Source organism: Protomyctophum parallelum (assembly GCF_964188405.1).
Source record: "Protomyctophum parallelum genome assembly, chromosome: 12".
In the NCBI taxonomy this organism is placed as follows: domain Eukaryota; kingdom Metazoa; phylum Chordata; class Actinopteri; order Myctophiformes; family Myctophidae; genus Protomyctophum; species Protomyctophum parallelum.
In genome coordinates, this window is record NC_139712.1 from 35,306,867 (window position 1) to 35,332,435 (window position 25,569).

Here is a 25,569-nt window from a genome sequence, read left to right on the forward strand (position 1 = left end):
TATTCTTTTTTTAAACCTTTGTCAAATAAATGTCTGCCCGCGTCATCCGTGAACCTGATGAAAATGTTTTCATTCATGAATCTATGATCTTATCCAGTCCACCCAGTCTGTAGTGCCTGTGTGACCTCTCCTTCTTTAATGCATTCATTGGCTGTGTAGTTTGCTCACCGTGGAGGAGGAGGAGGAGGAGGAATGCTGCCCTCTAGAGGTGGAGAGTGGAGGCACAGCCATCTTCACTGTAAAGTGACAGAACACAATCAACACATTCACAACAACACGACAGGTTTACAAGGAAGCTGCCACAAAGTAAGACATGAACATTTTAAACCTAATGACCTTTTTAACTTGTGTTTAAGTTTAAAGAAACAAGGATACAAAGTGGGAAGTTATGTTCTTAATTCCCTATATTGTGTTTATAGACAGTTTAGGGAGAAATTCAATATTAATCTACACATTAAAACACTTATTATATGGTCACGTGTGTGTGTGTGTGTGTGTGTGTGTGTGTGTGTGTGTGTGTGTGTGTGTGTGTGTGTGTGTGTGTGTGTGTGTGTGTGTGTGTGTGTGTGTGTGTGTGTGTGTGTGTGTGTGTGTGTGTGTGTGTGTGTGTTGCATCCATTTGTGACAAGCTGTGAGCTTGTAGATGGCTGATAATAATAATAATAATAATACATTGGTTTTACAAACACAGGATATGATGTTATTATCCAAAGTGCCCTGGCTTGGACTTTGCATGTTCTATGGCTCTGTATGTGAAATACTGTATACTGTATGAAACAACAAGATCCATTCTAGGGCTATGGGCGTCCTCCTCCCTGAGCCAAGCTTGTGCCTAACCACAAAGTACATTCCTGATAATAATAATAATATATGCCCAAAATATGCCCAAAATAGGGGGGGGGGGGATAGCAAAAGCAGATGCATGTATTTTACCATCCCCACCTCCCCGTGCAGTATTGTATCCATCACTGTGGGTGTGTGTGTGAATGCAAACAGTAGGCCTACTGCATGTTTCATTTGAAAATGTATACCGTTGCTGTCAGGTGGAAATCTTGTATAACCCTTCCTTTTTATTATTATTATTAGTAGTAGTAGTAGTAGTAGTAGTAGTAGTAGTAGTAGTATTAGTAGTAGTAGTAGTAGTAGTATTATACAATTAAACAATTATTTGTATGACTATCCAACAGCCGGCGATACTTCAATGTGGTGCTGCTTATCTCATCAAAACACTGGACTAAAGTTGGACCTGTGTGCAACTGATTGCGTTCTACTGCAGTGAGCCTACAGCACGGCCTTCATTAGACTAGGGCGACTAGGTTAAAAAACCTAGACGGGGACCCTTAAACCTCTGTACTTACTGGGTATGATTCTATTTTATATGCATTTGATGTATTACCATGTGTTGTTTCTGCTTACTGTAAATCACTCTGGATTCAATTAAATGCCTAAATTGTAAATTGTATACTTCAAATGCCAAAAATAAAGGTTTAACATTTGCTAGTTTTCAAAATATTTTTTGATTAAATTAATTTATTTTATTAACAAATCAGTCTGGATCCCAGCCTAGCCCTGACTCCCCACTTTGAAAACCACCAATCTACATTGAACATTCCTGCCTGGCATTCCCCAGAAACTATGCTTATACACTATAGAGTGCTATGTCCACATCAAATGCTATCTAAGTTGTATAAGTTGAGCCTTTGCAAACGCCGTAAGGTCGTTGAGGCTAGGACAAGTGCTACGGCAAGTGCTACGGCCGTAGCAAATATACTTAAGAAGTATATTTTGTATTATTATGCCAATACTTGTATGTACTTTTTTACTCATGTATAATTTTACATAAAACATCCACCACATAGCTGCCAGCGGGGAGAGTCTAGCCTGGGTAAAACCCGAGTGTAATAGTAAGAGAGTGGCGACACGCTTTGATCTCGCCGCAAGGCGGGTGCCTATGGGCTATATATAGTTCCAAACATTAGAACTATCCCATTGAGATAGAATGAGCACTTCCGCATTCCATTGTTACAATGGGAGTCAACGCTAATGTGTCACCCCCCGCCCCCCCCCTCGCTTTACCACTCACTGCCTGTAATGTCCTTTCCTTTCAGGTGCGAACATGTACCTTCCAGGCTGTGTCCTGGTGGTATTGAGTGTGTACGCAGACCCAGCGCTGGCTTACAGCAACGGTCGTGTGTCCGTGGCGTGTGCAGACATGGTACCTCAACACGGCTACGAGCCACAGGTTGACCCACCTCCATACGACGTCCTGGTAGACACCACCACGTTCAGTCCACACAGCAACATCACCGGTAACACCGTTTACCATTTTCACCTCTCAATCTTTAAGTTATCATTACCATCGCTGTCAAGTATAGAAACCTTGTCAACAGAAAATGAATGACCATGGTTTAATTACACAAAACAACATATATTTTCCATACACTACAGTTCAGGGTTAAATCTTTAACCATATTTAACCAATATATCCCCTTGTTAGTTAGTGTTATGTTTCATTTTCTTTCAATAATGGACAAAAAAAGGGATGAAATATAGAGATGGTTTCTGCCCGACAGCGAAGATATGAGATCTTAACAGAAGAAAGAAAATTTGTTACCTAGGAAAATAATAAACGTTATATTTTCTTTTTCTCTACCCAGTGACATTATCCACCTCCGCCTCAACACACTTCAAAGGTTTCCTGATGGAGGCAAGGGATGCTGGGGCATGTAGTACTCCTGCAGTGAATGCTGGGAGGTGTAGTTCTCCTGCTGTGGGTTCCTTCAGCCTGGTGGACCCCAGCACCACCCAGCTGCTGACTTGTGGCCATACACAGGTACACACACACTGGACACGCACACGCACACGCACACGCACACGCACACACACACACACACACACACACACACACACACACACACGCTCACAACTTGTAGATCAGCTATTTTATTTTTTATAATAAAATATTGTATCGCCCAGCCCTAGATGCCATGGCAGATCATTTTCAACATCAAACCGAGATATGAAAAACAAAAACAAACACAACTAAAGTACTTGTTTTAATAATGAATTGTGTCATTTACCACTAAATGTTCTTTCTACACGCAACCAAACCTGAAACACTGGGGTTATTACACCACGTCAGTCACAGCCACAAATTACTGTCCAAATATGTTTTCTCTGTCATTTTTAATAAGTCGTTTTTGCAGGTGTTTGTGGCATTCTGAATTGAAACCCTGTCATTTTAAAGGCATCTGGAGTTAGTCACAGGAGCGGTGACAAAAAGACCACGGTGCAAGCGGTTTGGATGGCTGCAGAGAACCCTCCCGAAATCGTACAATTCTAGTGAGTGTTCTTTTTTTTAATTATATATAATCGGCTACACTATTCTCATTTGAAGTCATATACAGTTATTAGAGCCTGGGGTGGCTAATATGTCTCGCCGTTATCTGACCTTTCTCATGACATCGTTATCTACAATTATGCAGCCGGTGTATCACGATCTTTAACCCATTTTGAGCGGGAACCCCTTTTGGTGGATACATACATTATGTTATAATTTAGCTATTGAAAAATAGCAGATCTACAAGTTCATAGCGCGCCACCGAGTGACCGCTATGAACTTGTAGGTCTGCTATTTTTGAAAAATCGTTAAAATGTGCCTCTGTCTGTCTGTCTGTCTTATCCTTGCAGTGTAACGGTGGTGCACAGCCACAAGGTGTACTGGGTGAGGCTTCCAGGTCCGGTGGTCTCTCTGAAAGGAGCCCCTGCCAGTGCCAGTCCAAGGACTGCGCCCCCTGTGGCCACGAGCACCCCCAGCACCACCTCCTCAACCCCTCTGACCACTGCTGTAAGGCAATATCCCTTTTCTTTTTTAGTGTGGGGGGGGGGGGGGCAGGGGGAGAGGGGAGTTGCACCACTCAGTTCACACGGGTGTGATTTTTTTTAAACATTTGTGTGTATGTATTTGAGAGCACGGCATAAACAGTTGCATCTGATTGAAACACAAAAGATGCAACCAATTTCATTAATTAAACACACACAGGAGACACAGTGCAACACATGCCACTTAAAGATGCGCGCGTGCACACACACACACACACACACACACCGGCACGGCACAGCACGTCAGGACATTACTAATCGATTTTTTTATTAAATGATCAATTATCATTTTTTTTTCTTTTTTAATCGATTAAATCGATTCATCCTTTTATCTGTTGCACTCCTCCTAATCGTTGTCCTCCTCCACCACCTCCTCCTCCTCTTCCTCCCCCTCCTCCACCTCAGTTCTCGTCAGAGGGGTGTGGCACCAGGAAGTCATGTCTCAGGGACCCGGCAGGATGTGACCCGGCCTCCGACCACTACTGCTACTTCCTGTCGTTCAGCGCCGACGCTCCGGCGGGGACCAGCGTCACGTTTGAGCTGAGCGGGCCTGCTGACGGATACGTGTCCTTCGCCCTGTCCCTGGACAAGTGGATGGTAGGCAGGGTGTAGTACCTGAATATCCCAGCGGGCGTCCCTTACCTCCAAGAAAAATAAGGGGCGTGCAGAAAAAGTCTCAGTCAGTTTTCACTCGTGTAAAATAACTAAGTAGATGTACTCAAGTGCTGTTTACTCATTTACTTGAGTACTGTACTTAACCCATTTATTTATTTATTTGACAGGGACAATAATGCTCATTAATCAACACGTCAGTTTTCACATCCATGTAAATGGGCCAGAGTTAGCTATAAGCTAATTTGTTGCATGTAGTCCCTTCTAAATCATGACAGTTTTCTCAAAAAATCCATGTTTCTATGTCAGTGGTTCGCCGACCCGCGTCTGAAAATATGTTTTCCAGAGACCCCCCAGAAGCAAAGATTTTTTTTTTTTTATAACTTTGTTTATTGGTTTTTTTCACAGAAGCATTATTGAGATAGTTTGAAAAAGAATAATTAACATTAACAGCTTCTCTTAAATAAACCCCACAAGTATGACATAAAAGAGTAAACACATTGAATTTTCACCCCAAAGAAAAAGGACAACAGAAAACAAGACAAACAAACCTTAAATACAAGATCAGTAAAAGTTGAAAAATAAAAGGCAGACAAAAACAGACAAAACAACAGTACACAACATCCTATATAAAAATAAAAATAAACATAGGTACATGATACATCCATAATCCAATCCAATACAATCCATACAATCCAATCACAGTATAAGCTACTTTTAAAACAAAAGTCCAGCAGACCTCACTCATCCCCAAGCAGAGACGGATTCAAATTCTGAATGAATTGAAAGAATGGACCCCATATCCTCCCAAACCTATCGGAAGAACCATTCAAGGAGTGTCTAATCTTCTCCAGTTTTACACAGTACAAGGTGTCCCTAACCCAATGAGTGTGAGAAGGGGAAGTGGGCGATTTCCAGTTGGTCAGAATTAGTCTCCTCGCTAACAAAGTGACAAAGGCCAAAACATCCCTCTCTGGTTTGGAGAGCGACGGTATTGAGGGAAAAACAACAAACAGGGCCCCCAAAGGTGTGGGCTCCACTCTTTGCCCGACTATCTTTGATAAGGAATTGAAGATATCGGTCCAATATTTGTGTAGAGAAGGGCAGAGCCAGAACGTATGGATGAGGTCTGCGGGAGCCTGCCGACATCTATCACACTCAGGAGACACATCGTTATATATTCTAGACAACCTGGCCTTGGTGTAGTAGACACGGTGTAGTAATTTACATTGAATAAGAGCATGCCTCGCACAAATAGAGGACCCATGTACCCGATGTAGAATTGTATCCCAAACCTCCTCAGTTATCTCCTCTCCAATATCCACCTCCCAACGAGCCTTTAATGAATCCAAAGACTCTGGGCGCAAACAACAAATCTCATCATAAATACATGAGATCGCACCCTTCAAGGTTGGCAACGGAGTCAGAAGGGTGTCTATAACAGAGTCATTAGGTAAATTTGGAAACGTGGGAAATGCTTTCTGAACAAAACTACGAACCTGTAAATATCTAAAAAAAGTTCTGTTTGGGAAGCGTATATTCAAATGAGAGTTGCTGAAAGGATGCAAAGACCTTCTCCTTGAAAGTATAAATCCCAAGACTTTTCCAGGTTGAGAAGGCACCATCTATCAAAGAGGGATGGAAAATATGATTGGCTGCTATTGGGGCATTAATAGAGAGTGAGTGCAATCCGAAATGGCGTCTAAATTGGATCCATATTTTTAGAGTCTTTTTAACAATAGTATTTTTAGTGTACAGGGCGGTTGAGGAGAGAATGGGAGAGTATGTTAAAGCCTTCAGTGACACTGGACCAGCCGAGTTTGCCTCCATAGCTAACCACGTTGGAGGGGGTTCCGCTATTTCATATAAGATCCAATATTGGAAAATCCTAATGTTGGAGGCCCAGTAGTAAAATCTAAAGTTAGGCAGAGCCATTCCCCCAAGAGATTTGGGCCTCTGTAGGTACTGCTTACGCAACCTAGGCACCTTCTTGTTCCAAATGAATTCAGAGATCATAATATCTAATTTACTAAAGAAGGTCAGGGGGAGAAAGAGGGGGATACATTGGAACAAGTATAAGAATCGAGGGAGAATGTTCATCTTAACAGTGTTAACTCTTGCAACCAAGGATAAGTTGAGCAAAGACCAACGGTCAAAGTCTTCTTTGACTCTTTTCATTAAGGGAGCAAAGTTAGTTTTATATAGATCGTCATATTCACGCGAGACATGAACTCCAAGGTACGTAAACCCATCAGGAGCAATCCTAAAGGGGAAGTTGTGAAGAGGGTATGTCCTGACGGCTCTATTAACAGGAAATAGTTCACTCTTGTTCAAGTTCAATTTGTATCCAGATATTCTACCAAATGAATTGAGAGTAGTAAGCGCAGCGGGGACCGAAGTGGACAAGTCAGAGACATACAGGAGGAGATCATCTGCATAGAGAGAAACCTTTAACTCCGACCCAAACCTAAATATACCGGTGATATGTGGATTAGTTCTTAGTGCAATCGAAAGTGGTTCAATGGCTAATGCAAATAACAGTGGGCTCAATGGGCAGCCTTGTCTAGTCCAGCGGTGTAGACTAAAGTATTCAGATTGAACATTGTTCGTTCTAACCGAGGCTAATGGAGAGATGTACAGCAATTTGACCCAGGAGATAAAACGTTCAGAAGCAAAGATTTGAGTTAAAAACGTTCGCTCTGAAAGAATATATATATATTCAAAGATTTGCACCACATTTTCACAATCTTTCTAAAATAGATCTACAAGCTCAGATCTACAAGCTACAAGCTTGTAGATCTGCTATTGTTCAATAGCTAAAGTATAACATAATTCTTAAAACACCAAAAGGGGTTCCCGTTCAGAATGGGTTAAGGTATTTGTACTTTACTTGTATATTTCCAACTTCAAATACTTTTACTTCTACTTCTACTATCTCAGAGGAAAAATATTGTACTTTTACTCCTCTACCGGTAACGCGGTATTATTCATATCAAAATTGGTTTGCTGTTTTTGAACAGCGGTACTCTGGCGGTGTTGTGTTGTTTGTGTATTTTGCAGGGAAATGATGACGCGTATCTGTGTGTGAGAGACGGAGACGCAGTTCACATCAATCCTGCATATATCACTGGACGCACTACCCCTGCACTGGAACCTGAGGTACCACGCACACACACACGCACTCACGCACGCACGCACGCACGCACGCACGCACGCATGTGGGTGTGTGCACTCAGCCATGCACACAGACAGAAAACATAGGAAACAAACGGCCGGGTCAAGAGAAAGAACACAGATATTTACATTTATATGATATTGTAGCATAAACAGTACAGGTATTGTACAGTATGTACATAATGTGAAAAAGGGTTAAACTGGGTTGAACTGTGTTTAATCCATTTAGGCCTGACGTCGAAATTTATGAAAATGTCTTCTAAATCCTGACCGTTTTCTGTCAGGATTTGCACCACATTTTCACGATTTTTCAAAAATAGCAGACCTACAAGCTCGTAGCGCGCCACCGAGTGGCGCGCTACGAGCTTGTAGGTCTGCTATTTTTCAATAGCTAAAGCATAACATGATGTTTAAAACACCAAAAGGGGTTCCCGTACAGAATGGGTTAAACTTGGTTGACCTGGGTTAAACTGGGTTAAACTGGGTTAAACTGGGTTGAACTTGGTTAAACTGGGTTAAACTTGGTTAAACTGGGTTAAACTTGGTTGAACTGGGTTGAACTTGGTTGTACTGGGTTAAACTGGGTTGAACTGGGTTAAACTGGGTTAAACTGGGTTGAACTGGGTTGAACTGGGTTAAACTGGGTGAAACTGTGATAAACTGTGTTGAAATGTGACAAACTGATAAAGTGGCTGTGTTGGTGTGTTTTCAGGACTCTCTGTGGGGGCGAGCCTGGAGACTGTCCGACGGCATCATCCAGTGTCGTTTCAGTAGAAAGATCCTCCCCCAGCAAGAGAACAGGTTCCACTTAAACCACACCTACTTCCTGTTTCTGGCCTACGGCAAAGCTCACCATGGTGAGTGTGTTAGTGTGTGTGTGTGTGTGTGTGTGTGTGTGTGTGTGTGTGTGTGTGTGTGTGTGTGTGTGTGTGTGTGTGCGTGTGTGCATGCACACTCATACAGATAGAAACACTGAAATGTTGGAGCATTATTTCTACAAGAAGCAACAAGGGCCACACCTGATCCCGACCACTCCATATACTGTAGCGGTCATTCTTTGTACCCCCCCCGCCTTCTTACATCTTATAAAAAAGGAGACCCTTCCACACACACATACACAAACACAGGCACATGCACGCACACACTAAGCCCTACATACTTCTCGTACGACAAATAGCGAATCTACAAGTACATCTATCCTATACAAACAACTAATTGTCTCCACCAGGCCGAAGGCATGGGGGGAGAGTATGTTTTGCACTCCATCCGTCCGTCCGTCCGTCCGTGTGTGTGTCCGTCCGTGTGTGTGTGTGTGTGTCCGTCCGTGTGTCCGTGAGCAGCTAATCTCGGCCACCGTTAACCCGGTCGATGCCAAATTTTGCACACACACTCCCTGGATGCCAACGATGAACCTCTGCCCCAAACTTTCCAGAACGGCCTGTTATAGCGCCACCAGGAGGCCGCTTTGTGCAAAACAAGTTTTTGCACAGTACACCTACAGATTTTGTCCAAACATCGCGCAAATTGGTACACAGTCTCTCTAGAGCCATTCAACGAAACGGGTCTTTCAGATTTCTCAGACTCCATCCTGATTGGTTAAGATTGCAGGCTTCCAAAGTTCACAGGAGTGCTCAGTTTCAAACAAAATGCTGCAAATCATGAACACATCGCGTGATTTCCGTGAAATTCTGCACGCACATTCCCACTAGGCCGAGGAAGAAATGCCACATGAACAATTTCAACTCAGCCTCAAGGTGGCGCTATAACTGGCCGAAAAGGGTTTTTACCTCTAACTGCACGGATCTGTGGATAACTTTGTATGCCAACTCCCTAGTTTACTTTTGTTGCCCTTTTATCCAACCACCAGATGAAGGCAAGCTGCAATGTCCTACATTCCTATCCTGGTGGAGACCTGTGCCCAGAAGGGCACTTTTTCTAGTTATAGCATCTAATCCACATGACAGGCACGTCTACAAGCTCACAACATAGGAGAACTGAAGTTCACAGAGTGTTTCACTTTAAACAGTATACAGTGGGTTCAAAGACTGCACTTCCCAGAGTGTATTTTAACCACAGAATCAATGAATCACCTCTTTATTATAGTTCAGAGTAAGTGACTCGATGCACACCACCGTGACTCCACACATTCACCACAATGTGAAGCTGTATCGTGTGACACACGTCAGGTTGTGGCAGTGGTGGAAGAAGTTGTAGTTTGGGACGAATAATTAGCGAACCGGACTGGGAAGCCGAAGGTTCCAGGTTCGCTTCCAGGCCCCACAGTGTCCCTGAGCAAGATACATACTGTAACTCCTAACTGCTCCCTGAGCAACTAATGGCTGCTCACTGTAGTTATAGGATGGGTCAAATGCAGAGGACACATTTCACATAACATAACCACCACTGCCACAACCTGACACATGCATTTCACATAACTGATGTGAAATGTGTGCATTTTTGCATATATTATATGCAGTGACTATAAGTCAATAAGTAATAAGAGCAATGCCACAATGTATACTAAATGAATGAATGTGAATGAAAGAATGTCCTGTAATCAAAATTCTGCTTGAGTAAAAATGGCCAAAAGTAGAAGTAAATGTACCTCAACATTGTACAGCTTTTGAGTAGTTACTTACTACTCCAGCTCTGGTTGTGGGAACTACTGATAGTTTTGAACACAGCTGGGGGCTGGCTCTGCCATGTGCCTCAAAGTGTGTGTGTGTGTGTGTGTGTGTGTGTGTGTGTGTGTGTGTGTGTGTGTGTGCGTGTGTGCGTGCGTGCGTGCGTGCGTGCGTGCGTGCGTGCGTGCATGCACACAAGCATGCACACAAGCGTGCGTGCATGCAAATCAGCCTTTGTGCGTGCATGTGGTGATGACTCACTCTCTCTCTCTCTCTCTCTCTCTCTCTCTCTCTCTCTCTCTCTCACACACACACACACACACACACACACACACACACACACACACACAGGCAATGTTTTGACAGTGTGAAATGATTGCTTCCGTCCACTTGACAGTCTGAAGCAACCATCGATTGCGCTGTTGTTGATTGGATATTATGGTATGTGTTATGACTGAGCTGATTGGAGAGCTGCTGGTAGAGAGGCTGAGAGGCTCTCTGAATGCTGATGTGTTCATATAACCATGTGGGCCTTGAGGTTATTGCAGGTAAAAATAAATAAAAAATAAAACACTAAGATTTAAATGATAATATAACATTGATATTAAAAAAAAGCAATACCAATATATAAGTACTTAAAATGTTGTTTCCACTGATCCCAATCTGAGACCCATTCGGTTAAAAAAGGGGAGAAATAATACATTTTCCTTTAGCTTTTGCCTCTGGGGCAAACACTGTAGAATCTGTCAGAATGAGAGATTACACTGATCCAAGCCGGAACACAATTGCTGTGACTTTCTGGATTTCTGGATGTCAAATATGTTCGCCGTTGGTCCAAATGTCTAACGCTTACTTTTCAGGAAGTGTAAAAAAAGGTACCTGCCTTCCCATGGATCCAATGTAGTTATTACTTACGTGTCGTGATGCGACACATTTTGCTACCTTTTTCTGACACTGACTGTACTATAACGAAGTATAGGGCGTTGATTAATGTATAAATAAAACACAGCAAAATAAAAATCATTAAAGTTGAAATATGAAGATACAAAGGTTTCTGTCTGACAGCGATGATAATGAAAATGTCTTCCACAGGTCTGATCTACAGACACGAGCGTCAGCCTCTGATCTCCAGCGATCAAACCCTGATCACTGGACCGCCACGTGATCTGACCGGCTCACACTCACCACTGCTCATCAAAATGCACGGTTTGTTCACCTCACCACAGTGTTGTTTTTGGCATAGGTTACACTTAGTTTTAGTCACATTTTAGTTACCCGGAATGTTTTAGTGTTAGTCTAATTTCAGTCGACTAAATGACTAAATCTACAGTTGATTTAGTCGACTAAAATGTATTTTGGCAGGCCTTGATGCCGTCTTAATGACTGTTTTTACACTTAGTCGACGAACATTTTTCGTCATAGGTTTAGTCGACAAAATCAACACTGGTTCACCAACAAATAAGAGTACACCCTCCCTACAGTATGTCACTGATCACATGACCCCAAATTCTAGACCTCCACTTCCAGGCTAAGCAGAAGGTGGGGACTATATTTTATTATTTCCATACAACAACTCTAAGGTATATTAATGACATACTGTACCGTAGTCCGTATGTTGAAGTATCCCCCTTCCCCCCCCCCCACCCCCAAGTCCAAGCACCAAATTGTGAAAAAAAGAAGTGTCCTTCAATGTGCATGTCAATCTAAGCACCCATAGGGTCTGGCCCATAGACTATGCATGTGTCCACAGGGGTACTGATGCTGTGTGCTTGGATGGTGCTGGTCAGCACAGGAGTGCTGGTGGCTCGACATTACAAAGAGCAGTGGACACACACCACACTGCTGGGACACAAGCCCTGGTTCCAGGTCTGAATGATGTTTGCTTTCATCTCGTTTTTTATTTATTTTAATTTTATTTTTTCATTTCATTATTTGGGGAAAAAATATCTTTTGTTGATTTGAAAAGATTTCTTTTTTTAGATCTTTTGATATGTTATCACCCTGTCTTTAATAAACAGATAATAAATGTTCAGGTGGGTTGCCAATTTTATCCAATCAGGAAAGTGTCCATTTATCAGTTTCAATATTATGTTCCAGTTCTTACTACAATATGTTGTGTATGGACTCACAACATTTTGTTATCTTTGATATGTTTCATATGGGTGTGTCATATATACTGTCATTTGATTTACTGAATCTTGAATAAACAAAACAGTGAAAAAATATTATATATATATTATGTTCCAGTTCCAAAGTCACAATTTCACTTGTTCCTGAAAAACTGGCATTACCGACCTGAACATATGGCATCCCGACCCCTAGTTACTGAACAAACACTCTATAGCAAAGATTACTGTCACAATATATAGCCATTTAAAACTTATTGTAACAAAAAATGTAAAAATAAAAACTGCTAAACATTTAATGTTTAATAGGTGCATCGAGGGCTGATGGTGCTGGCTGTGAGTGTGACCTGTGCAGCGTTCATTCTGCCTTTCATATACAGAGGAGGATGGAGTCAGGTAACCGTAACTAGTATACTGTATCAATATAATACATCAGTGGTTTTCAACCAGTGGTCCTTGAGGGGGTTCCAGGTGGTCCCCAGCTAAATGATAGATCTTTAACTCTTGAGTTGGACCTTTGCAGGTCCATTTGGTTTAATTTTACACTCTCAAAAGTTAAATTCTTTGTTATCTCTCCTAATGGTATACCACATCAATACAGCATGGAATTGTGGACAGAATCCTCCAACGACAATACAATATTCTTTAGTTTTGGGTCTGAGAGGCTAAATGTCGTCAAATGGTGGTCTATTACTCAAATGACGAATAAATAATGGACCTCGATGTGAAAAGGGTTGAAAACCACTGCACTACATTGTTGCTGTTGCACACACCTCTTATCGCCATATTTTAACTTTTATCTTTGAGTTTTTATTTCTTGGTTTGTTTCGAGCTATCTGCTTTCTTCGCTTATTTTTTTAATCCTGAAATGAGATGAGACATGAGGTTTCCACCTGACCGGCTCCTTATGGCTGTGGGGGACTGTACTCACCCTCACTGGCAGGCATTGTGTGTGTGTGTGTGTGTGTGTGTGTGTGTGTGTGCGTCCGTGCATGCGTGTGCGCATGTGTGCGTGTGTGTGTTCCATGAGATGAGACATGAGGTTTCCACCTGACCGGCTCCTTATGACTGTGGGGGACTGTACTCACCCTCACTGGCAGGCATCGTGTGTGTGTGTGTGTGTGTGTGTGTGTGTGCGTGTGTGCGTGCATGCGTGCGTGCATGCGTGTGCGCATGTGTGCGTGTGTGTGTTCCACCTGTCCACCCATCTGTCTGGCTGTTCGATTCATTTCGAACAATCCCAGAATCCTCTCTGCTCTGCATGTTCACTGCTTCGTGTGTGTGTGTGTGTGTGTGTGTGTGTGCGCGCGTGTGTGTGTCTAAGAATGGGTGACTCAGTGTCAGCGTGACATGCTGTTTGTCGGAGAGAGAGAGTGGTGGACAGTAACTAAGTACATTTTACTTGAGTACTGTATACTCATGTACATTTTTGTGTTTTCAAACAGAAATATTGTACTTTTGACTCCACTACATTTAGACTCTTGGGTGACAAAATAATACCAAAAATATATTTATTATATATAATATAATATCAGATATATTAATAATATATTAACAATAATTTGAAAATGTACTTTGTAATGTGTGTGTGAATACTGGAGCATTTACTTGGGCAGTGAGTACATACATATGCCTATACTTTGTCCACCACTGTGGGTGACACCGGTGGCAGTAGAGACAGTGGAGTGTGTGACAGTGCTAAATGCAGTCCACACAGCCAGACTAGTGTCATTGGTTGCTGTGAGTGAGTCAGTGCAGACTAACACACCAACCAGTGGATTAGCTGCCTGGTTTTTGAGTGGTGCTATGGTCCTAAACACAGCTATGTCTGTCCCTGGCCCTGTGTCCGTCCGAGTACGGAAATTCACTCAGTTCAGATGGGTACATTTTTTTATATAGCTGTCTGATCCCTCTGCTCTGATCACGTGAAAAACATTTTTTTTTAATTTGAGGTCAGGCCTAAATGGCTTAAAGTGGTCAAGTGTGATTCATACTTGGTTGTGGGATGAAGCCAGGCGCTGTGCATACGTATGCATGCCTTCGTGTAAAGTAGAGTTCTAAGACCGGTTCACAGGATATTGGACATCACTGTGGTACATCGCTTAAGATGGACAACTGTGTTGTGTTTAAGCCTTTTATTGTTCCTGTGCACACATGACCATTTTGTGCAAGGAGAGGATGAGGCTTCACGACTATGTGCGTGTGTGTTTTATGTTGTCATGCAGCGTGCAGGTTCTCATTCCTACACAGGATGTAGTGTCATGGTTCTGTCCATCGTCCAACCAGTCATGGCCGTGTTCCGACCCGCTCCAGAATCCTCCCGGTAAGACTAGACGTATACAAGTAACACATCACCTGATTTACGCCAGTGTTGTGTTTGGCAGCACATTTAGATTTTTGTTTTAGTCCTAGTCTCTTCAATACTTTTCATTTAGTTTCAGTCACATTTTAGTCACCTAAATATCACTAAATATCATAAGATTTTAGCCGACTAAAATGTATTTTGGTGGGCGTTGATGCCATCGTAATGTTTTTACACTTCTACAAGCTTGACGCGTTGTGAGCTTTTTAGATCGGCTATTTTCAGCATGTAACCAAGTGTACAATGACTTATACTGGATCTCTTGTCCACTAGTCCCTTCCTAACATTAGTCTAGTTTTTATTTGTTGACGAAATTGTCAGTATATTTAGTCATCATGGCTTAGTTTTTATGTAGTTTGTCAGTGAAATACGGTAGTCGATGAACATTTTTCGTCATAGTATTAATCAACGAAAACAACACTGATTTACGCTCCATAGAATGTCGCGAGAAGCTCACAACCACCTCAGTGCAGCAAACTATATAAATCAAGCTTTTTTAGGTCTCCTGATTCCAAGACACAGTATTCCTTCGTTCTCTCCGCAGGCGCTTCCTGTTCAACTGGATGCATCTGGCGACAGGCAGCGCTGCACAGATCCTGGCTGGTGAGTATGAGGCTGAATTATTTATGATTGATGGAGCAGCAATCCTATGTCACCATAGAGAGGAAAGTGGCCTCAATAATAGTTGTTTTTAGTGTTAACGGGAAAACATCATGATTGAAGATGTCTTCTAGTCTCTCATGAATGATCTCTCTCTGATTATCTTGCCTCTCCTCTCCTCTCCTCTCCCCTCTTCTCCCCTCCCCTCCCCTCTCCTCTCCTCTCAGTGATCAGTATCTTCCTGGGTGTTACCCAGCAGGCCTTGCTGTTGGCAGGGGGCTGGTGCACCTGTGTGCTGGGTGGGTGGTTGCTGTGGATTGTTCTGACAGACCTGGTGCTCCTCATCCACTCTCAGATGTGCAGGATGACAGGTATAGACTTTTTACTTAGTACAGCAGATTTCTGTGCATATACAACAGAATGTGTGGGTATTGGGTAAGACTGACGTTTATGTATCATTCAGGACCTTTCACTGCTTCTTCTCAACCATTACTCTATGGCTCTGGTCTACAGCCACCGCGGTGTATTTTTTTGACATTCCGTTTTTCTCCAAAGTTGAATGTTGCCACCACTGTTGGAGCAGCCATAAACTATACACAGGTTCATCCCGATGTTCTGGGCATCTCTGTAAAGTTAGTGTTAGTGAAAAGCAGGTAAAAGAGTAACGTTTGAGCGGTCAGTCACTCTACCATTCGATGTAGTAGGACCTGAGAGTTTACACTGTCATCTCCGCCTACAGGAAATATGTTTGCTGCGACAATGAGACCCGTTTCTGAATTTGTCTATACTGACAAACTCAAGTTCTGTAGAATGGTACTTGCAGTACATGTTTTGAAGTGTATGTCTATTTTTTGCCAATTATTGTTTTACCCCCTCTTTCTCTGTGAGAATTAATGTAACTGAAAGCAGTACAGAGTGCGTGCTTGTAAAGTGCAATTAAAAAGTGTTTTATTCACTGTCACCAAAACTACATTGAAACAGGCGCTCCAACACAGGTGGTGCCTGGCTCTTATCCTACCACTGACTGAATTCTTTGTTGTTTTTATACTCAGCTGGAGCAATTAGACTTTAATTGGACTCAACCATGTCAAGGGGTAGATTAATATACAAATGCATAAATATACTACAAATTCATACACAAATATTCTACATAACATGAACACTCATAAAATATATGAAACCTCCCTGAACTATAATGATTGTACTACGACAATACACTACAACAATAATGATATCCTTTAGCAACTTCACATCAACACAGCACAATTAACCCCCCTTCTGCCATTCTGATTTGGTCCATCCCAATTACACTGACAAACAGAACAGCCCACCTTGTTACATCTTAAGCTTTAATCATTAGCATTGTGGGTAGGGTATTAGATGTTGGCGTTGGTCTATATTGCACGCATAGGCCAAATTCCAATACCCAAAATCTCGGCCACTCGCTCGCTCACTCTCACTCACAGTTGAAATAGGTGAAATTCGTGTCCTGACGAAATATGTGACCATCTTGTGGACTTCACATATCATACATGGAGGTCTTTAAATACGTGGCCTGAATACCGCCAGGTTGAACTCTACGTGATTGTCACATATTTCAGCAATTCACCAATTTCACAGTAACGCCAGTGAGCGAGTGGCCAAGATTTGGGGTATTGGAATTCGTATTGCACTCGCCATATTATCACACCAAACATTCTTTCTCCACAGACCACAGGTGGAACTCGTTAGCCAAGTGGCCAGCTCAGCTGGACAGGAAACAACTCAAAATGTTCAGTGGAATTTAATCAACAATAAAATCATGACTGCATTCATTTCTTTACTCTGCTAACTACAATGTGCAAATTACAGCGTGCAAATACCAAAGTGCTCATATGCTATGCTATTGATCGATCAATAAATAAAGGTTACGATATCTATGTGCAAAGTTTATACAACCTCTCTTTTGCACGTTTATTAGTATTTTCACATTGTGGTGTTACTTTTATAAAGAATCTGAATTTAATAAAAATGTGGGTTATCATATCAAAACACCTTATCTTACAGATAGTAAAAATAATAGTAAAAACGGATTTGTAAGCTCTACAGTATGTTCCTGGCTTTATGAAGCTAAGTAATTATGGATGTGGGAAGGCCAATTGTAAACGGCTTGAAAATGTCAGCCTTTTATACGTTAGTCGTTTAACGGTATGACATTTGTAACATTAATTTGCATTACATGGAAGCCAGGATGTCTTCTATGTAAGCATGTAACACACCGAAAATAGGCGATTTTGATTCACGCGCATCTGAAGTGGTCAAACTAGATGTTCAGAATCATCTTCCATGGGATAAACCCTAATGGTCTCAGCAGATATTTCATAAAAGCTTTCATCCTAATAACAACTTGAACTTAAATACTACAGGGAGGAGGCCGGGGAGGTGGGGGAAATGTCACGCCAACGCTGTACAAAATGCTTTGACAGCTCAGCATGTAGAATGAGTAGTGAGCTGAGCCTGCTTAAAGGACCACTTCACCACTTTTCAACCTACCTTCATATAATAGGTCCTCACTAATAATCATGAAGAAATGGCGCAATTTTTTTCTACTCGGTCTGTGTCTCATAGGAGGGCTGTGGGCAGTTCAGAAACCGTCTTCCAGTGACATCATCGATGGGGAATAAAAGCTAATAAAAACTGCAGGCATGAAAATCTAAACATTTTTGTAAAAAAATCTTGTTTAAAAAATAATCTGCCTAATGATGATGTCACTGGAAGACGGTTTCTAAACTGCCCACAGCCCTCCTATGAGACACAGACTGAGTAGAAAATAATCGTGCCATTTTATCATGATTATTAGTGAGGACCTATTACCTAGTATATGAAGATAGGTTGAAAAGTGGTGAAGTGGTCCTTTAAGAAGACCGCCTGATTTGCACTGAGGGAATTTGGGCGTGAGTGAGATGAGATTAGATAGCGTGTATCTATGAATGAGAGTGAAGGGAGTTGACGTGGAGAGACAGCTGATTTAAAGGAGCTGAATGAATTACTATTAGAGAATGAGGGGGGACCGGGGTAATATATTATAATAAACCTTCTGACTTCCATGTCTCAATGAACTATCGCTGCGCTGGATTTATTGTTGTTGTTGATCTGTTGTTCACAGGAAGTGGTGAGGACAAAGAGAGCTTGTTATCCCGTCCAGAGCGTCACAAACACCAAGGGGTGAGTGTCACACATCACAAACACACACGGTCTGCAACAGTACACTGTTTATTAAAACAATCTTCACTGAATATACTGTAAATAGCAGATCTACAAGCTCACAACGCTTTGCAATCTGCTATTTTCTGCGAAGGATTTCTCCAGAATGCGGAATCAAACTATCGATTTAATTAAAACAACATCAAATAGTAAATTAGTTAATAAAATAATCAATTCATAATCAATCCCTATTTTGGGCATATTATTGTGGATGACAAATCTCAATAAATGACCAAAATAGTGAAAATGGCAACAAGCTCAAAATCTATATAAAATGTATGTAATGTAATGTAAAAAGTATAATCGATTTTTCGATTAATGGAAAAAGTCACTAATCAATAGCTGCAGCTCTACTGTAGAATTGTGTTCTAACTTGATTACCGTAATTGTCCACAAAGAAAGTAATAGAGTAAAAAAAATATCCAACTCTGTGTGACATTATTCTGTCTCTTAGTATCTGTGTTATATAATTAGACCCTTCTTTTGAAGTGTTTTAAGTCATGTTAAACTGTTGCTGCTGGAACCCCCCTGAATTGTCTGTCTGTCTGTCTCTCAGGTACAGTTTAAAACGGTGATGCTGGTGGTGTTCCTGGTTGGTCATGCAGCGTTCCTGGGTGTGATGGTGACCGCTATAATCCATCTATAACCTTAATATTTGTTATGATGTATCAGTAATTCACCATTGCTGTCGGGTGGAATCCTTGTAGGTCCAAAAACTAAAAAGAAAGAAAAACTGTTTTTGCTACCTTTGTGTGTGACATTGTAGTTAGTATGACCATGACAAATGGCCTGTATTGTATTTGTTTGTTTTCTACTTCCGCCAAAAATAGCAGTTCTGGCTTAACTGTGCAGACGGCTTTCGCGAAACTTGCCAATATGCTAAAGGCCTATGCCAAACGGTGAGGTCGCGAAGCCCACAACCATTGGCCAAAGCGTGGCGCTATAGCACTTAATTGAAAATGCAAACTTTGAACAGGCATAGCTCATGAACGGTGAACAGTTTTAAAGCTACACTTTGTAAATGTTGTGTTCCACCGGGAAATCGAACCACCGACTCCCACACAAGTGCTGAGATGTTTACCCCTGAGCCAAAAAGAGCCTGCCGGCTGTCACAATATGGAACCAGCATTTCTCAATAGAACAGCAGGGAGACCAAATACAACAGTTGAGTTAGTTGTACATGCTCCTTCCGATGTCTGAACATTAATTTCACTCATAAAGGGAGGTGATATTATAACTAAATCCACGTTCTTTCAGAGCGGTCTCAGAACCTTTTTCTCAGAACTTGTGCACCTGCAGATGTCCTGACTGTCCCAACAGTATTAGTTAACATACTCTACCATTTAATTCAGTCATTTTTGTTCATCTTTGTGTTTCTTTTTAGGCTAGCCGCATGTTGTAGCCAAGGACTACAGACTGCAGTATCCTCAAAACATGTTAAGTTCAGACATTAATTTCGAAACACACATACAGTAGGCACATTTATTGAGATACATTATTTATTGTTGCAATAATCTCTTGGAACACTGACGTGAATAAAACAAAGGCAACAATCCACCCTATGTTGAAGACTGCCATGAAGAAAACAATGGCAGAAATCAGTATAAGTGAGGACTCACCCCCCTCACCCCCCCACCCCCCCCCAATTTTGTTTTTGTTGTTTCACCTGCAGTATGGCCGTGGTATAGCAACATTTGACTATTAGAGACTTTTGACATAAGAATACACAAAAATGTATTGGCATCTAATGATATGTCCTCATTATGCTCTTAAAAGTGTAATTTCACTACGTCTTTAACTTGTCAAGACAAGCCTGAGCCCATGAGCACACATCAGGCACATTAAAAACGTGTGTGATGCAGGAGGGGCAGTCCCAGCACATAAGGGGTGTTTCCAGGATGCATGGGGCGGGGCCACAACATACTGGTCCCTGGTGAAACTTGTTGTGTTTTTTTGGAGGGGGGGGGGGGGGGGGGGAGTTGACCTTTCTCACAGCAGGAGACTTTTTGTATTTTAGAACATCAGCAAAGCAAGTGTGGTCATTATAGTAATTTCTACTAAAACAATGGAAGCGTTAAATTACTAAAACATCATGAACGTCAAAGAGTTGTCACGCTGATGCCGTGCAAAGCTGCAGTTCCGACAATCTGGAACAATTATTTTGTAAGTGACAACTCACAAAAAAACAAACATTGATTAGAAGTTACATTTACGAGTATATAGCCATACCAGTGTCCCTTATTGAGGCCTAAAGGACTTGGTGCAAAGTACAAACCGTAACCAATTAAATCTGTATTTAATGCCAGCGGGTGTGCGTGAGGCGAGCACGGACATGATAGTTTCACAGCCCTATTCCTAAACCTCATTGAAAAGACGCTTCCCATGGGAACGCCTAGAAGCTAGTGCAGTCGATTTTTGCGGGGTTTTTTTGTAGACAAAGTAGACAAAAGTGCCTTTGAAACAAGAGTCATTTCATATTTCTATAGCTAATACCCTTTATATCATGAAGCAAAAATATTTGTGCTTGAATTTCCATATGAAAATAAGTCCACAACTGATTATGGAATATATCCCCGATGTTTGCTCAAAGTCATTCCAACCAATGGTGGAATGTAACCAAGTAAATTTACTCAAGTACAGTTAATAAGTACAATTGTGTCGTACTTTTACACCCGTTTTTCAATCCTTTAAATACTTTTATATTATATTGCACTTTTTGCTCCACTGCAATTATTTGAAAACTACAGGTTACTTTGTAGACGTATTATTAGTACAAAACATACATTAACGATTTAAGCCCTATTTTATACATACTCAGTTCAAAGATAGGCCGATCTACAGGCTCACAATGCGTCACATCAGCTCGTAGGTCTGCTATTTTGAAAGATACAGTATTGACACATTTTGAACAACATTCTGCATAATGAGTACATTTATTTATACTGTACACGTTGAACACTGGCCAAGGTAGCATATACCTTTTACTTGTAACATACATTTACTTGTACATTAACCACTTAAGCCCTATTTTCATACTTTGGCTAATTTAAAACAGCAGATGTGAGTGACGTGTTGCGAACTTGTAGATCCGCTATATTTGTGAAACATTCTGACATATTTTTATATCATTACACATTCTTCACTGTAAATTACCATTCTATAACATTTCCAGTTACGGGAAAGCTCCAAATCCAGCATTTCTTGAAGCACAGTATGAAAATACAATAAATATACATACAGCACATAATAACAATGTAGCATTTGCGTTATCAAGACAGAACATTAAAATACGTCTTTTTTAAATCTGATTTACACGTCAAATGTCAAGAAAAGGTTTATCAAACTGGACCGTACATTACTGTGGCAGTAATTAACATTCAGGAATCTATAGGCATAACAATGACTAGTTGAATTCCTTTATAGATCTTTTCCACACATTAAGTGTGTAATCGATATTCATTTTGGCTGATTTGAAGATTTGTGTTTAGTTAAAAAATCAAAACCGTTATGAGTTTGCGAATGGCCATTGAGTTAATTGCTCAGATGCTCTCAGAGCATATTTGCTAGCTCACCCGCTTTAAGGCTATTGTCGTGCCGATGATTGTCGTAAATATAGTACTATTGTCACCATCAGATGGAAACCTTATCCAAAACTATGAATTTCCAATTATTATATTTTTTAGGGTCTACATCTTTAGACCCCAAAGACACAAAGTTTGACCAATAGCATTGATTGACCTATTAAAAATAAAAATAAATACGGAGATAAAGATTTCCACCACATTTTAATAGTATTGTTTTTATGTCTGTAATCAGACGGACACAAGAATGGTTAATCCAAGTTTTCCCCTTTAGAGATGCGTGCAAGCTCCACGTTAAAATGGTGCAAACGGCATGGGTGCTGCCTTGTAGACATGACTCAGGGAAATTAGGAAACTTATGGCACAGTGTTGCAATGGGGCTAACAGCATACTTTTAGCCATGACTCAGGGAAATAAGAGACCTCATGCGAACTGCATGAGTGCTGCCTTGTAGATCTTACTCGGGAAATACGGTAAGAAACCTTGTGCCAAAGAGGGGTTGTTGACGTGAAACGCGACATCTATTGGTTCAATGTTGTCTATATCATAATGGTTAAAATAATGTTGCATTCACTAAAAAAGTTATATTGCAGCTTTAAACGCTTGTTTCAATGTTCCTGCTCCTTTTAAATCCAGCGTAGACAAACACAGTTTAGCTGGGGTTTTTTAACTGATGCGTCACAGAAGCAGACAGTCAGGTCGTGTCGCGTACACACACGTACACAAACAATTTGCAACGCGACATCTAAAGTGGAACTAACACGCGTCGAAGTTGACCACGGATGCTTTTCACCGCCATCTTGCTGGCCCCGCCTACCGTTCAGTTGGCAGCGCCTTCTGCTGTTCCGATGAACTCTCCCGCCTCCCAGCGCAGAGCCAGGGCACTCTTCCGCCGTCCGTTCGCCGTGTAGACCTCTGGAAACTAAGAAAGACAAGAGTAACTCAGTACATTTACTTCAGTAGGCCTATTTTAAAACACTTTGAACGCATAACCCGTGTTCCACAATATTTATTCCATTGTCTTTTACTCAAGAGTATTTCAACATTGTGGTATTGCTACCTTTAATTAAGTTCAACATCAGAGTACTGCTCAAAGCACAAACTCCCACTCCTCCTCCAACTCCTCCTCCACCACCTCCAACTCCTCCAACTCCTCCTCCTCCACCACCTCCTCCTCCAACTCCTCCTCCACCACCTCTCCCACCTCCTGCATCTCCATGTCCTCCTCCTCCTCCGTCAGGAGTTTGGACTGAATGTGGAATACAATTTCTTTAATCATTCATTTCTTGAAAATAAATAAGCATAAAACAGTCAACGCTTGCATTGTTTACAACTGTTGCAGCTACAGTGAACACATCAAAACCAACTGACGCTTCTCTTATAGAGCTCGGTTCAGGTTTGGAGCAATGACACGTCGTACAGACCATTGGAAATGGAAAGGTAACCTCTTTGCTTTTTTTTCTCCAGCGTCAGTGAGGCTTTCAGCGAGTCACAGCCTTAATTGAATGGTGACATGGTTGATATTATGTAAGTTCAGCAGCAACAATTCATTCATTCATTATTGATTTTTAATCGAATAAACGAATGCCCTGTTTTATATTTGTCGTACGACAATGTGGCAGAAAGTTGCAAAAAGTTGCAATCTACGAGCTCACAATGTGACACATTGTGAACTTGTAGATCGTATTATTATTACAAGTAAGACGCGCAAATGCGGGAAGCGAACGCAGCTCGTAAATTGCAATAACAACAATTAGAATAAATTACGTACTTTTTTTTTCTTTTTAGTTAGTAATTTTTTTAAGTTTTCTACTGTGTGTGTGTGTGTGTGTGGTTGTTTGTGTGTGTGTGGTTGTTTGTGTGTGTGTGTGTGTGTGTGTGTGTGTGTGTGTGTGTGTGTGCTACAGCTGCGACCTCTGGTGGCGGGCGGGTGGTGTCACAGCGGGACAGACAGACACACAGACAGACAGACACACACACAGACATGATCTGCAGGGTCTCATAGTTAGTGCTCAGTGCATTCGCAATCACTGCGTTCGCAATTATTATTTTTTTACATTTTCAAAGGAATTCCAACTATTGGAAGATTTCCACCTATATGGTGTAAGTGTAAGTGCTTGTGGACTAAATAATAACTACATTGGATTCATTGTACCCAGGTTTAATTTCCATTTCCTGAAAAGTAACACTTTTGGACCTGCACCCGACATGCAGCTACGATGTGTAATTGTGTATATTGAATGTCGACACAAGCACTTGTTAATACAATGTACATGTACAAGCTTGTAGAGGAGAATTGTCAGGAGTTATTTGTGACAGAAGGGTACCAGCAAGAGTGAGAGGGAAGATGCACTGGATGGTAATGAGACCATCCATGCTGTACAGCTTGGAAACGGTGGCACTGACGAAAAGACAGGAGGCAGAGCTGGAGGTGGCTGGCAGAATTGAAGATGCTAATTAGGAGTGACAAGGAAGGGCATGATCCGAAATGACTACATTAGAGGGTCAGCCCAGACTAGAAGGTTTGGGGATAAAGCAAGAGAGGCGAGGTTGAGGTTGAGAAGGTGCAGATAAGCAGGGATGAGGGCTACTTTTTGGGAGAAGGATGCTGAAGATGCAGATGCGGAACCAAATGGAAACATATCAGGTGTGGCGACCTTCATGGGAATTAGCCAAAAGAAGAAGACAAGCTTGTATATCTGCTATTTTCACAACTTTTGTAACAACACTCCTGTAAGATGTATATAGGTGTTTAATTTATGAAAAAATAAAATAAATTAAAAAACCAATGATAACATAATAGCATGGTCTTACCCTGTGCTCACAGGATAAAGTAGAGCGGTCCATCTTGAAAGCTGTTTTCATGGGTGAAGATGGAGATGACTTGCATTTCACTGGCACGTCATCTGAGAGAATGAGGGCAAAATCACATGCTCTCAAACACTAAATAATTGATAATTGAAGCTTTTGACAGATATGTACAAATCATGTATCTGGTCATCATGTATAAATATAGCCTGGAATCATACGTTCAGCGTTTTTTTTTTTTTTTTACTTCGCTTCTCAGTCTGGCAGAATTCCTAGCCTGTGATCAATACCATTTTCGGTTTTCTGATCCGGTCTGTGCTGTGGGCCGGTGTGCGACCAGAGCCTTCCAATCTGTAATCCAAGTCACTTCCCTTCCTATTGTGATTCAGTGAGCACCATAGACATATAAAGGTAGACGCCTCTTCCAGCTCTGTTCTCGAGAGGGGTGCAAAGCTTTCCCGAGATTCCCTTGCAAAGCATAGCGGAAGCCTTCCGCGTGCGTCACAGAGCGGATGTTTTGGGTCTGACAAGTCCCGGAAAAGATGCGCTGTGATTGG

At 41.5% G+C, this 25,569-nt stretch overlaps 1 protein-coding gene across 2 annotated transcripts; it reads left to right on the plus strand.

The window, feature by feature from the left end:
* The first annotated feature begins 266 nt into the window (after positions 1 to 266).
* On the plus strand, positions 267 to 19,334 carry frrs1b (ferric-chelate reductase 1b). 2 transcript variants are annotated; one of them, XM_083777988.1, is made up of 17 exons: positions 267 to 306; positions 1,188 to 1,361; positions 2,109 to 2,309; positions 2,658 to 2,833; positions 3,248 to 3,342; positions 3,691 to 3,847; positions 4,288 to 4,479; positions 7,555 to 7,653; positions 8,381 to 8,525; positions 11,385 to 11,498; positions 12,043 to 12,158; positions 12,728 to 12,814; positions 14,644 to 14,741; positions 15,325 to 15,383; positions 15,608 to 15,751; positions 18,526 to 18,584; positions 19,180 to 19,334. In XM_083777988.1, exons 3-17 carry the CDS (start codon positions 2,117 to 2,119, stop codon positions 19,267 to 19,269), a joined length of 1,824 nt encoding a protein of 607 aa, XP_083634114.1. In that variant the 5' UTR covers positions 267 to 306; positions 1,188 to 1,361; positions 2,109 to 2,116; the 3' UTR covers positions 19,270 to 19,334. The 2 variants fall into 2 exon arrangements, with proteins under 2 accessions (XP_083634114.1, XP_083634113.1); XM_083777987.1 differs by having other exon boundaries at positions 1,188 to 1,275.
* The last annotated feature ends 6,235 nt before the right edge of the window (positions 19,335 to 25,569 follow it).